Source organism: Macrosteles quadrilineatus, unplaced genomic scaffold (genome assembly GCF_028750875.1).
Source record: "Macrosteles quadrilineatus isolate MER2022 unplaced genomic scaffold, UCM_ALF_1.0 Scaffold_3__2_contigs__length_128488019, whole genome shotgun sequence".
Classification (NCBI taxonomy): domain Eukaryota; kingdom Metazoa; phylum Arthropoda; class Insecta; order Hemiptera; family Cicadellidae; genus Macrosteles; species Macrosteles quadrilineatus.
In genome coordinates, this window is record NW_026542596.1 from 60,449,262 (window position 1) to 60,463,339 (window position 14,078).

At 33.8% G+C, this 14,078-nt stretch overlaps 1 protein-coding gene and 1 long non-coding RNA gene across 2 annotated transcripts; one reads left to right on the forward strand and one right to left on the reverse strand.

The window, feature by feature from the left end:
• The first annotated feature begins 1,980 nt into the window (after nt 1-1,980).
• Nucleotides 1,981-13,841, forward strand: LOC128989900 (uncharacterized). The gene is made up of 3 exons (XM_054412026.1): nt 1,981-2,097; nt 5,593-5,671; nt 13,494-13,841. Exons 1-3 carry the CDS (start codon nt 2,056-2,058, stop codon nt 13,787-13,789), a joined length of 417 nt encoding a protein of 138 aa, XP_054268001.1. The 5' UTR covers nt 1,981-2,055; the 3' UTR covers nt 13,790-13,841.
• Nucleotides 8,747-10,946, reverse strand: LOC128989901 (uncharacterized). Its single transcript, XR_008490472.1, has 2 exons — nt 10,657-10,946; nt 8,747-9,322 (listed from the first exon to the last, which is right to left on the reverse strand). It is a non-coding gene; the product is annotated as an uncharacterized LOC128989901 (long non-coding RNA).
• Nucleotides 13,842-14,078: the final 237 nt, after the last annotated feature.

A 14,078-nucleotide genomic window follows, 5' to 3' on the forward strand; every position in this document is an offset into this window, starting at 1 on the left:
ACTATATAGTAGGATATATACTTATACCTGGTCAATATGTGAGGTATTTTAGACAATGGTTCCGAAAAAGGTTTCGGTAATTTGTGTTAATGGCGTTCCATTGCCTGGAACAAAGAATGAAGAGCAGCGAATTGTTGAACAAAATTGTTTTCTCTTTAAAGGACCAAAAGCTTCTATTTTATAAGATTTTGCTTGCCTCGGGTTAGGTTTTCTTAGATAATATTTAATGTCAATCATAGTACAAATTTATTTAAACCAAATCTGTAGTAAACAAAAAATACTCATCCTAAGTGTTAACGTGGGAACGTAGCAGCACCCTGCTAGGAATGATAAATTTCATACAAATCATTTAGTTTTTACAGTTTGATCCTCTAAACATTCGTAAACATGAATAATAGAGCAAAAACATTGTGCATAATAAACTACAACCATAACTGAATTGTTTTAATAATGTTTTGTGTTAAATGTAAACGAGAAAATAAATATGCTTTTTATAGTAGTCAATGGAAAAAAAATGTTTGTGTGGGTAGTTAATTTCTTACGAGAATACTCGATTCATTATTTCATGTCTTACTAATATTATTAATGTGAAAGTTTGAGCGTTTTTTTGTTTGTTTGAAGTTCAATCACGCATTATTAATTCGTTGGATTGGGCTGAAATTTGGTATGGTGATAGCTCACATTCCCGATTAGCGGGTGTAGGACGCACCGAATTGCTGCGTCGTGTTTTCGATGAGATCAAACATAACTGTGCGGCAAAATTGTTTAGATCAGGACAGAAATGTCCTATTCTAACATAACCTAACCTTGTCGTTTGCTTTTTCCAACTCACTGCAGCGTTCCTGTAAAGCTGACTGGGTTTGCTCCAAAGAAGAGACTTTGTTGTTGAATGTGTTATGCAGTCAAATTGTCTATTCTAGACATCGCACTTCCTACGCTGGATGATATCCCGTCTTGCACTCAACGCATTTCACTGACAGGTCACTCTGCACAACGTCACCTCTACACTGCCCACACGTAAACACCATAATAGTTTATAAATAACAATAACGAAGTAAATTTATAAATTAATGTGAACGAATTGAATACAAGTTTAGCACAGTTAACCTAATTGGTAGATACATATCAGGTTGCGGCCTGAGACTGGCAGATGACCGGTTCACTGAAAAGTGTCCTTCCTCATAGACGTCTGGACGCAACTGGATTTACACCCTACCTATAATTGTTGGAAATCCACCACAATTTTTTCCAATTACTTCGGTTAATGGGCAAGAAGTTATGATTGAATTTGTTAACTGAGATATGGTGGATTTGCTCATACAAATAGCATCGTGTTCACCAGTGACACCGGTAAGTGCGGGTGGACTCGCCCATTAATATGTGTCGGGTGGACTCGCCCATTAATATGTGCCGGGTATGTGCCAGGTGGATTCGCCCATTGTTACGCTTACGCTCAGTCATCCCGTTACGATCAGAATAAGCGAGCTACTAGTTATAAGTGAAAGGAAATAGATGATGGATACTATAGAGGAAGTAGTTCCGTAGCGAAGTCAAAACTTCAATTAGCTTATGGTTTTAAAAACCCCAAAAAGTACAGTACCGGTATGTCAGACAAAGCCGACGGACAATGGCTAGTATTCTATGTTTTTACTTCACTTTTTAAATTTAATTTTTATAAAAAATTTAAGAGAGTCAGGCAGTTGAAACTGACATATTTTTCTAATGGTTGAACAGTAATTAACAGATCAGTTTGATTGATTAATAGGATATTTTCATTTACTTTTGTAATTTGTATTAGTAAAATTAAAGTGAAATCAACAAACATGTTTTTACATCTTTATTTGTTAAATTTATTTTTGTACGAAAAGTCTAAAAGTTATAGTTTAAGCAGCCATGCTGCTTGCAAATTACAGAACAGCAATTAACATGACAGTTAATAAATGATAAAATGATTAGTTTGATTAAACACAAGTGTTTGTGCGCAAATTGGTAAAAACTTTCAACCTAAAATTTAAAACATTTACTAGTGTACAAGTCTTGGAGCCACCAACCAAAATGATTCGTTTGGTTCTAGTTTCTTCTTTCATTTTGATCTTGGTAAATATTACATCCATATATTTAAGTTTCCTATAATTTTTCTTTTGTCATTAATTTATATGTACTAAATTAATATTTTTTTAGACACTCCATAATCTTGTAGTTTAAATTTTAATACGAATTTAGATAGTTAGAGAAAAAGAAAAGTTGTTCATAGAAGATTAAATGTGAAAAAAAGGAAAACTTTTTACTGTTAATGAAATCTTGGGATGAATTGAAATTATTACTACCTATCCATAATTTTCCTTTTGTCATTGATTTATGTGTACTGAATTAATTTTTTTTTTTTTTGGACACTCCATAATCTTACAGTTTAATCTTATAGTTAATGTTTAAATTTTAATTTATATCGATAGATTATGGCTTACCTTACCTAACATTAGATGAAACAAAAGCAGAACGGCGACCCTTCATTCTTCTCTATTCTTCGCTACTTCAAGTGTTGTCCAAGTGTTTCAATATAATTTAGCTCTTTAGTTCTTATTTCAGCCTCGGAGTGTCAAGCGATATACTGTTTTATGCTGTGTTTCTCCATATTTTAATAATGGAAGTAGTATGCTACCTCCATACACGTCTTGTCCATCTCGGCCTTATAGTTTAAGTCTGAGCTAAAAGATCTGGGTAAATTTATTCTCTGTTTTTCTGATTTCCAGCCTTCTTCACCTTTTACCAGACTAGATATTTTTCTTGGTTCTTTGTTTTTTTTTTTTTAATAATCAGTTTCTCCTCACAACCCTTGATTCTTGATTAATCCTCAAATTTATGGTCCATACAGTTGTACGGGTTGAATTATTGGATGGTATAACTTATATTAGGATTTATATCGGTAGTTCTGACTGGAGTGTGTTGTTGTGAAGCCAATACAATTTTTTCAGTTGTACGGGTTGAATTATTGGATGGTATATTTTATAATAGCATTTATAATGGTAGTTTTGACTAAAGTAGCTTAAGTAAAACCGTTTAAAACCAGTAAAATGGAAAGCAAAAACAATTTTTCAGATTTAATTTTTTTCTTACTGCAGCGTGTCTAATTATTTCACCAAGCTAGTTTAACATGATGACAAAGGTCAAAAATCTACACTTTAAGGTTCTATTTATTCATCGTGGTTGGAAAACCTTAATGTATTAATTTGTATCGGTAATTTTTTTGTCTGCCCTTGTGTTCGCTTCTAGTAGTGGTGATACAAGAAAGATAAGCCACTTTAGGCGTTTTCCCATAAAAATAACATGGGAATCATTTTTATCCACTTTAAAAAAATCCTGATCTTTACCTATACATCCCTATACAAATGTCCAACTCCATAAATTATTTCCAATCTCCATATATTTTCTAAACCCAACTTTTTTGCATTACTCATATACCCATATGACCTCATATACCCACATACCCATATGAAATAATGTTTTCCTTTTAGTTTTTTAGATTTTTTATGTTGTAATATTGTTTATAATCAAAAGTTGACACCCACATAGTGTACCAGAATTTCGACCGTTTTGCCGTATCTCAAGCCGTTTTCGAGATATAAGCATTTTCAAACAATCTTATTATGGACTAAAACTAAATTTATCAAGGTGTGGAAAAATGTCAAAATATCTGGAATTTGAAAATTTTCGAGGTAATTGTTATTTGCACCCATATTAAAATATTGTAAATTTGTTTTCCTATTTTTTTTAATTTTTATGTCGTATTCTTGTTTATAATAAAAAGTTGATACCCAAGTAATGTGCCAGAATTTTAACCGTTTTGCCTTATCTCAAGCCATTTTCGAGATACAGTATAAACATTTTAAATCAATAAATTTCGAGGTGTGGAAAAATGTCAAAAAGTCTGGACTTTGAAATTTTCATGGTAACTGTTATTTGTACCCATATAAAATAATGTTAAATTTTTAGATTTTTTTATGTTGTAGGCTATTATTGTTTATAATGTTACACAAATTGTGTGAAATTTATTAAAAATTTTTTTGAAAACGTGTGTGACGAACGAAGTACACACAAATTCACATCACATTCATAGTGACATTCACAATTTGTGTGACATTTGTGAAAATTGTGTAAAATTTGTGTGATGAAGTACACAAAAATTCCCATCACAGTCACAGTCAGTTGTTGTATTTGACGACATGAATAGTCTGAATATTACACAATTTTTTCAATGGGTCGACATAAAAATATTTACTGTTTTTACTTGGGTCAATCTTGCAGCAAACTACACAAACATTTACGTGATAATGTAAATTTCCTAATATTATCCAAGCAGGACGATTTAAATTTCAAAACATGTGTATATAACAATTATGTTGCTATTGATGTTTAATTTAACCAATTTATAAATCTTATCCACTGATGTTGGGATAAAACTAAATATGGCTTTTTCATAATAGACAAGGAAAGTCTAAAGAATAATGGCAAATACTGACCAAGAACAAGAGTATTGAATTGATGCAATCTTCAAGAATAAACCTCTTCTCATCATCTAAAGATATTACTTTTTTATTCATAGTTAAGGTTTTAAGGTGGTGGTCTGTAGATTTAATTCTTGTGACAGCATCATAGTAATCTTGCCCAGTTGCAAGATAGTTTAAATAATGTTAGTGTCCAAGGAGATGTTTAACAATAGCACCGTTTACTCCATTCACTTTCTTAACCTCTAAGGCTTACTTGTGTCCTTCTAACAATTTTAAAGGAACATAAGAATACAAACCACCCACATATATATGGCGTGTGTATGGGCTTAAACCATAATATTTACATATGACCATCTAATTCGTCTTTAATCTTGCCAATTTTTAAACATTATTTTATATAGGTACCATTTATTAAATAAATTCAACAGTTTCATTTGTATGTCAATGCACTGTAATATAATGTCGGTGTTGGCAAAGGTTCCAATCTCCATGCACTACTGGTGTGGCACTGCTTTATTGATATAAATATTTATACCGTATCTCGAAAATGGCTTGAGATAAGGCAAGACGGTTAAAATTCTGGCACATTACTTGGGTATCAACTTTTGATTATAAACAAGAATACAACATAAATAAAAAATCAAAAAAATTGGAAAACACATTTACAATATTTTAATAGGGGTACAAATAACAGTTACCACGAAAATTTTCAAAGTCCAGATATTTTGAAATTTTTTCACACCTTGAAATTGTTTTTGTCCATAATATTGTTTTAAAATGTTTATATCTCGAAAACGACTTGAGTATCTGGTAAAATGCACGAAAGTATTGTTTTCTTATTTGTTTTCTCTTGCATGTTTACTGATGTCATATTATAACCGTCAGGGTGCTTCTACACATTAAAGAGCGCAGTCACCCCCTGGATAAAATATATAAAAAATACTTAAATAGCTGATTTTGTATGATACTGCACACGTGATGCCCCTCTATTAGAGTCATGGTGTGTAATAAATGTACAAAGAGTACAACGTTCGTACAGAACCGTTACTTAAACAATTTGTATACTAGAGACTTTCTAATTTTTCAGGGTTCTTACGAAACCAAAGGTGCACCAAATGACCTTCCACTCAAGAATGACGAGACACGTCCTCCCTATCGATCGATTGGTAAGTAACCAAACTGTTTTAGACATAACTCTACTATAACAAAATATTTGAGCATATGATTTTCCTGAGTGTTCATCACTGTGACCGTGAGTATAGCGCAGGATTATCGGACCTTAACGGTGAACTACAACAAAGGTATCCAAACACCTAAAGCAAAACCCAACTCCAACGATATTCTTGATTCCCTCACGATTCTAGACACAACCCAGAAAAAAACCGTTAGCGAAAGTACAGTAAAGCTAAGAATATATAAATAATACTAGAGGACCCATGCTGCTCCGCAGCGTTAAAATAAATACAAGATCCGAGAAATAATCCAAATTATGTTTTTTCATTGAGTAAATTGAGCTTAACTGATTCAAACGATCAATAGCTAAAATTAAAGCCTATAATTTACTGATTATTTTGAGTCTGAATATCAAAAACATAAACAATATTGGAGCTATTAATTTTTAATCATAGAAAAAAAAAGGCCTTATAAAACATAATTTTTATGTTGGTTGTTTACCTTGCGTATGCTTGAAACTCGTCCGATTTGAATAACGAATAGCTTAAATGAAAGTCGGTATTTCACTGAAGGTTCTTAGACCAAAGTATGTATGATTATATAATAATAACTAGTGAAATACATCTTAAATTTAAGCAAGAATTTGAAAATAAAACACAGTACAGTAGGTAAACATATGCCGATGCTTGATGTGAATTTTTGGGTGCATGCCTTCAATTTGAAACCTCAATTATGAAAATCGGTCGGGTAGAAGAGCCAAGCGAACTGGGAAAAGAAAAACCAAATTTCTTTAATGACGTACGTAATTGTTTTAGTCGTAAAGAATTATTAAAGAATTTTGTCAGTTGTTTCAACTACACAACTTAGTTCTATGATATTCAATATCATTAAAATGTTATAAGATTTACCAACAGGGCGCAGCACTATTCATTTTAGTGAATTTACCATAGAGAATAAGCTATTTTTAAAACGTTTTTATTATTAAAACGTTTTTATTAGCTCGCTTTCTCGTCCGGTACAAATTTTCCAATAAATTTTATAGTAACCTCCTGATCAGCTAGAGACTTGAAACTTGAAACATAGCTCACAAATGGATGACAATGCAATATTATATCATTTAATTCTCACATTTCCCTTGGGCTACGCCCCATCGGCTTCAAAATTTTCCACGTTTACATTTTGAAAGAATGTAAATATATCAATTAATTTAAGTCAGCTGTTAATACTTAAATTTGACCGTTGGAAGAGCAGAGGTTAGTTAAGAGGAGCGTTTGGCAGCGTACAGGTTATGCCAAGGCCCCACTAGAAAAAGTTTTTTCTAGTGGGGCCTTGATTATGCTCCCAAGAGATTCTTTATACAAACAAACATTTCAAAATAAAGATAAACAATCTGATTGCAGATATAATTGTGTTTGTTAATAATGTAAATTGTTATTTATTAAGTACTAGCTGTTTGCCCGTTCTACGTACGGGAATCTTGTAGTAAGTTGAAACCTTATATTCAGAACAGGAGTTGGTTTGCATATTTAGTGTGCATTTTTCCAGATATGCTGTTAAAACTACTACTGTATAGAAATACTTATAAATCTTCGCAAATACAATATCTGACAGTTTCAAAGCCAAAACGAATGCTTCGCAATTAAATGTCACCCGATCGTGTTAGTCCATATATTATATCTAATGATAAAAGGACTTGCTTTATAGATATATGAAGCATAGCCCTAAGGTAGGCCTGTAATTGAAAGTTACTTTTCACACTGAAAATACCACCTCAGCCTCACTACTGCACACTTTATTCGGGTTGAAATTTTCATTAACAAAGGTGATCTTGTCTTTTCCACGAAACACTGAGAAATAAAGACATTAATGCGTTACCAACAGACATACACACACAAATACAGAATTGAATTAAGGGATTTGCTACGCTTTAACCAAAGCAAAGTAGTCTACAAACAAAATAATTATTTGAAAGTGTTGATATTGTCATCAAATTTTATGATAATGGATTTTTCAAACTGTAAAATTGGTGTAAATCCTTTGGCAAATAAATAAATAAGTAAATAAATACACATTCTACAAAACATTTATACGTTAACAACGCCAAGCTATAAAAAATTATGATGGTTTGCTAAAAAAATCTTTCACTAATATTTGATCATTTTCATAGGATAAACTAATATTTTGGAGTCCAGACAGAAAACGCAAAAACTATACAGTAAGACATCAATTAAATTTAATAAAAAATAAGGTGCAGCACTAACGATAACTATAGTTGTAAATAGTGATGTGTTTGTACGTAAAAATGATTCTTACTGCTACCACCGGTTCTAAGGAAAAGTAGCAGTACCATAAACCAACGTTTACATTTATGAAAAGAACTATAGTACTTAAGAACAATTCAAACTGTCCATGTAATCAACCTGTATTATTTGTGTTAATCCGTTGGCAAATATATAAATAAATAAATCCACAGGCTTTAAAAACTCCCCATGGTTTTCTCAAAAAAACGTTCACTTGATGTGGTGCAGTACCGTAGTTATTATAATCTCACTTGGTTTTATTTTTTTTAAGTTTTCGAAAATCAAAGTTATTTCCCATTAATAGCATTATTTGTAAGCAACTTTTAATGTTAACATATTAATAACAGTTTGAAGAAACCACCTTTATCCAAACAAAGGTTTCTTATAAAATATTACGTAATCTCTAATGATAATCGATACATATATCTAGCAAACATTCGGAGGAAATGTGAAGGAAAACTCACAAATCTGGGGTTTTGGACGTTTGTAGTTTTACTTCCTAAGTAGAAAAAATGTACCGATATCGTTGTCGAAATGTAAGTAAGTAGAAACAAAAATGACACTTAGGAAAAGCGAGTTTAGCTACATCTGTAAGTTAAACCTCTGTTACGATCACAGTGAAATCAGAAAGTTGAGCCGACCCCTCGCACCGCCCCCAGACGAACAACTATTGGAAGCATGCCCCCCATAGTGACAGTGCGAGTGGCCGCCCCACATCCCTAACAAAAGTGAAAGGCCGTGGGTGAATATCAAAAACAAAACAAACAGTTGTCAACAAAGCCTATAATTAATCTCAAAATTCAACAATAAAAACAATCAACAATAAACAACAAAGCAGCCATCCAAAGAATTATTTTATCAAAAATATTTAAATACTTTAAGCTTCCTCAAAACTTTACCCTCCTGAACTTACAAATTTAGTGGTAACTGTGGATGTTAGGCCTAACAATAATTAAATAGGATTGTACGGTTATATTAAACTTTAAATAAATTAACAAGCAATAAATAAAAATTTGGATACTATAAAAATAAATAACAATCAAATAAATAACAGTTCCTATGAAATACTAGAATGGATAATCAATCATTTTGGGGCCCCTTAAAAACAGTCCTTTAAAAATGTTCATAATTTAGATATTCTACAGTATAACTTGCGGAAAAGTGGCACAAGATTCCTTGACGGTGGCAGGCGGTGGGTGGCTTAGTGGTCCATACTGGAAGATGGAGGCATAGTGGTCCCCGGAGATGCTGGGCCGTTGGCAGCCCAAGGAGGTAGAAGATGTAGTGCCCCTCCGGGCGAACCTCTCCGAGGACAGCGGCAGGTGAAGCCTCACATCTGGGACCCTTTGAACACATTCCAAGCCTAACTAATAAAAGTCCATATAAACTTGATAACATTAGGCCTACCAAGCTCTTCCATCAATAAATCCAAAAAGAACATGATTTCCGCACCACTCATCATTGACCAAACTTGTTGAAAAAGAGATTTATAAAAAAATTTTCTTCCTTTAAATATAGGCTTTCATTTAAAAACTGTCTTTAAAATTAGAAAATGTAAAATGACTAGAAATAATTTAGTTCAGTTCAATAGAGCTCTAAAACATAACAATAAATAGACTTTTAAATTTAACAAACTTTAACAACACATTCTTACAGACATTTTTCATAAAAATTTAAGTTGACAATAAAAAATATGAATTTAGGGTCCAGAAGGGTAATATACACTAGTAAAACACAAAACAATTACATAAATACTACAATAAATACTTCAAAAAACAGTTTACACAAAATATTAAAAATTCTTTGGCTGGAGGTGCATTTTCAGGTAAAACCGGTAATAACTCCGGTGATTACCAACCAAATTTGCTCAAACTGCTTTTAAAAGCTGTGGCACAAGTGCCCGCAGCTTTTAAAAGACAAACCCATGCCTACCAACTAGCCTGAGGCCAGGTAGGGGGTCAGTTACCTACGGTCACTCAGAAAACAGAATTGCGCTAAACTAAAAACCTTATAACTCGGTCATTTATCAATCAAACTAATTCAAACTTGCAGGGGACATGTAAGAGCACTAAAACTAACTAATTATGACCGAGCTTGGCCCCCAGGAGGTGCCATTACTTAACTAAAAAAAATTAGGCTGAGTGACATGGCCTACAATACAAATAACAAAAAACACTTTTACAGGGGACAAAGGGACAAAATTTACATTAAACAAGTTGTAGGCCACAATAACAAAACAAAATTTGAGCACAAACTAGGCCTTAGGCCTAATAATAAGTTAACAGGGACAAAGAACAAAACGGACCATAGCCCGCACAAAAGTGAGTTTCAAAAGCAGTTTTCTTGGGTAATATCTGGCCTAGAGTCTCGGGGAAAGCTTTGAAAACTTGACAACAACAAAAACTACTAAACTAACCAGGAAAACTTGTGGTCTGACCACACAAAACTTGGCCAAAGGCCCAACAAAACTCTGTTCAATTCCAGCCTCAGAAATGGGTCTAGCGCCTTGAAAAACAAGTAATTGGTAAATAAAAGTAATACCAATGCACAGAAGGTGCTTAATACTTGTTTTTCACTAGCCAAAACCCACTCAAAGTCTGCACAACATGTGGCTGAAAGCCAAGACTAATTCAGAAACTTTCTAACCTAAACAAATCAAAAATAATCAATCAACTTACTCATCTGACGTCTGGCAAAACACTTAAACCATGACTAGAGTCTACGAAGAACGGATGAACAAAATTAACAGTGACATTGAAAGATTAACACTGATATTCATCGAAGATACCCAAGTCTTTACAAATTGACAATCGCCGGCCTTCTGGTGAAAATGTGACAGAAGGCGGACATTGACTCTGGGTTGCAGGATTGCTGCCCGACCCAAACCGACTGAGTTCCGGCGCAAAGCCAGTACTCGTACTATACAAAAAACACTGAGGCGTGACATTGGTGGGACGCTTGGTGGACAAGTCACGGCTCAAAGTTCTTCCAAAATCGCAGCAACATCCACGATCACCCACTGCAGTTGTGATTTATTACTTTGCACTTTACACAACTTTCCTTGAATGGCCATAAATGAGTGCGGAAACCTTTTTGTAAGCATTGGTGACGACGATTGAAAAAAAATTAGTTTCCCAGCACTAACTAATACAACACTGATTCACGGTATTTTCCCCGGCTATAAAAACTCAAGAACACTCGTTGCACTTGCGATTAATTAAACAGGTTAAGTAAGGCACAACGTTTCTAATCTCACTTGGTTTGGATGTGCTAACTGCTAACAAAACTTGATCGGAAATGGTTGCGGTATTTGTAAACAACTTTTAATGTAAACATATCAGTGACAGCTAGAAGTGAGAACTAATCCAAACAGCTGATCGTTAGGTCATAAAATGTAATAGGAAACATGCGGGAGAAAATTTGACAAAAATCAAACAAAATTGGGTTTTTGATGGTTTGTTATTTTCTTTTCAAAGAAGCGAGGCCATGTTTTTATGGCCCAAGACACTCTCACCAATCCAGTAAATACAGAAAAATGATTAGAACCTTGATCGGTACTCTAGTTTCCTAGGAGTAGGCCACGTAAAATGACAATTTGGCGTTACAGACAGAGTCACAGAATGGACAGACAGATATACAGACAGAAATTGAGATAAGACTCGTTTCGGCTTTCTTAGGCTATGAAACGTAAAAATAACCAAAAACTGCATGATTCTAAGCAATGTACAGACAAAACTGTAATTTTATTTATATAGATCCCATAAAGTAAACAATAAATTAAATAGATCGCTATATTTATAGTTTAGTAGGTAGGCCATACATTCAATCTAATACATAATTATATGAAAAGAAACTTAAATAAACCGTAGATTTCCCACATGCCTCTGTCTTAATCTGATATAGATGATTGAAATATATTTAACATCCACACACATTAAAAACTAAAAAGTAGAAAATCTTACTAATATTATAAATCTGAAAGTTTGTGAGTTTGTGTGTATGTTTGTGTGTGTGTGTGTGTGTTGCTTAATCACGCATAAACTACTGGACGGATTGGGCTGAAATTTGGCATGATGATAGCTCACATTTCCGATTAACATTAAAGCATATTCTTATCTCAAAAACCCTTTCGGGCTCCGCCGCAGTGGCTCTGTAGTTCCCCATGTTAATCTTATGATTTTTCATATTTAAAAGGAATTAATGAATCTTAACAGCTGTTTCAATTAAACAAGTTGGTTCTGTTCTATGATGTTCAATAGCATAAAAGTTACAAGGATTACCAACAGGGTGCAGCACTATTATTTTTTGTTATTTATGACAACAGCTAATTTGCAACCAAAAGGTGAGTGAGTGTAGCGAACGAACTTCAACCTGGAGGCGAGTTAGCGTAGCGAACGAGCTAACCTGAAGGCAAGTGAGCGCAGCGAACGGGCTCCAACCTAAAGGTGAGTGAGCGTAGCGAACGAACTTCAACCAGGACGTGAATGAGCCATGCGAATGCTTATGAAGTTAAACGGGGCGAAGCCCGCGGGTACAGCTAGTAGTTTATAAATATGTGGAGAGTATAAATACTTGTAAGATTAAAACGAAAAACGTGGGGTGCATGCAACATTGATAATAATACTTTAGTTCAATAGGTGAAGGTAATTGTAAGTTATCTATTGCATGCACCCCACGTTTTTCGTTTTAAATCTTACAAGTATTTATACTCTCCACATATTTATAAATTATTTTCTTTTTTCTAGTGCATTAAAAAACGTTTTGTTTTAAAACAGTTTTTTATTTATGAATTATTGCATTAACAGTTAGTTAATTTAAACCACGCAGCGACATAAAGCTGTGATACACAATGAGAACTGTCAAAGTAGGATCGTTTACAGTTAAGTTGATGTGTTTAATTTATAAATAATCTTTTGATATTGTGTGCAAATTCGATAATTTACTTTTTTTGTTTGGGTGTAGTGGTAGAACATCATGTCTGTAGTAGATGTGTTTTACGATATCATACAGCAAATTTAAAAGTACCAAATTCATTCAAACCATGTCCTCTCCCATTGCCAACGCAAAGCACAAGTACAGTAGGTAAGCATTTTATTCTTCTACCCCAACTCCGTACGAAGGACGGGTATTCTGTTAGTGTTCATATAAATTAGTCGAGCATCTGCTAAAAAATAAGATTATACAATCCCTAGTGTCCGCTATCGCCCTTACACCAACAAACACACACCCACACACACACACACGCACACACACACACACACACGCACACACACACACACAACAAATCTTTAGGCTCAGGACTACTCAAAACGTATATTTACACCCAAAACTCAAACTCAAAAATTTCGAAGAAAACAATACCTTCTCCATATACTATGTAAGTGGGGAGAAAGTAAAAATGTGAGGGCTCACCTCGTGCGGCCTTTATAAAAACGTATAGGCCTAGGTAGCGCATGAATTTATCAATGGAAGTGATATTGATAACATTACATTTTATATTGTATTGTGGTTTCAGAAGGAAAAGGTGTTATGGATTTGGCTGGTGGTTTCGTGAAAGCTGCTGGAATTGCTAACCTGGGTTTGACGGCAGCATATGTATTTCCACCAATTGCTGGGGCAGTAGTTGGATACAGAATTATTAATTACGGAGTAGGCAAAACTCAGGAAGCTGCGGGTTACGCAGTACAAAAAACTCAGGAAGGTGCCAGTTACGCTGCCGGTTACGTAGTAGAAAAAGCCCAGGAAGCTGCTCTAAACGCAGTCAAAGATGGAATACAAAAGAAATTTTCGGAAAATAAAGCAGATGAGTAGAATAGTGCCTTTTACTGTGAAAAACCTATTGCATTAAAATTTGTTCAACCGATTAAGTGTACTTATTATTCAGTCCCTGTATTTATTGCACATCAGTATGCAGTATTTTCAGTTGCATATCAGTATACAGTATTTTCAGTTGCACATTAGAATACAGTTTTTTCAGTTGCACATGGGTATACATTATATTTAGTTGCACATCAGTATACAGTATTTTCAATTGCACATCAGTATACAGTGTTTTTTAGTAGCACATCAGTATACAGTATTTTCAATTGCACATCAGTAT

Bases quoted from the DNA above. Each gene is read 5' to 3' on its own strand.
- LOC128989900 (XM_054412026.1), top strand. From the start codon at position 2,056: ATGATTCGTTTGGTTCTAGTTTCTTCTTTCATTTTGATCTTG. The intron at 2,098-5,592 runs GTAAATATTACA...CTAATTTTTCAG, and splicing joins CTTCTTTCATTTTGATCTTG to GGTTCTTACGAAACCAAAGG. The intron at 5,672-13,493 runs GTAAGTAACCAA...TTGTGGTTTCAG, and splicing joins TCCTCCCTATCGATCGATTG to AAGGAAAAGGTGTTATGGAT.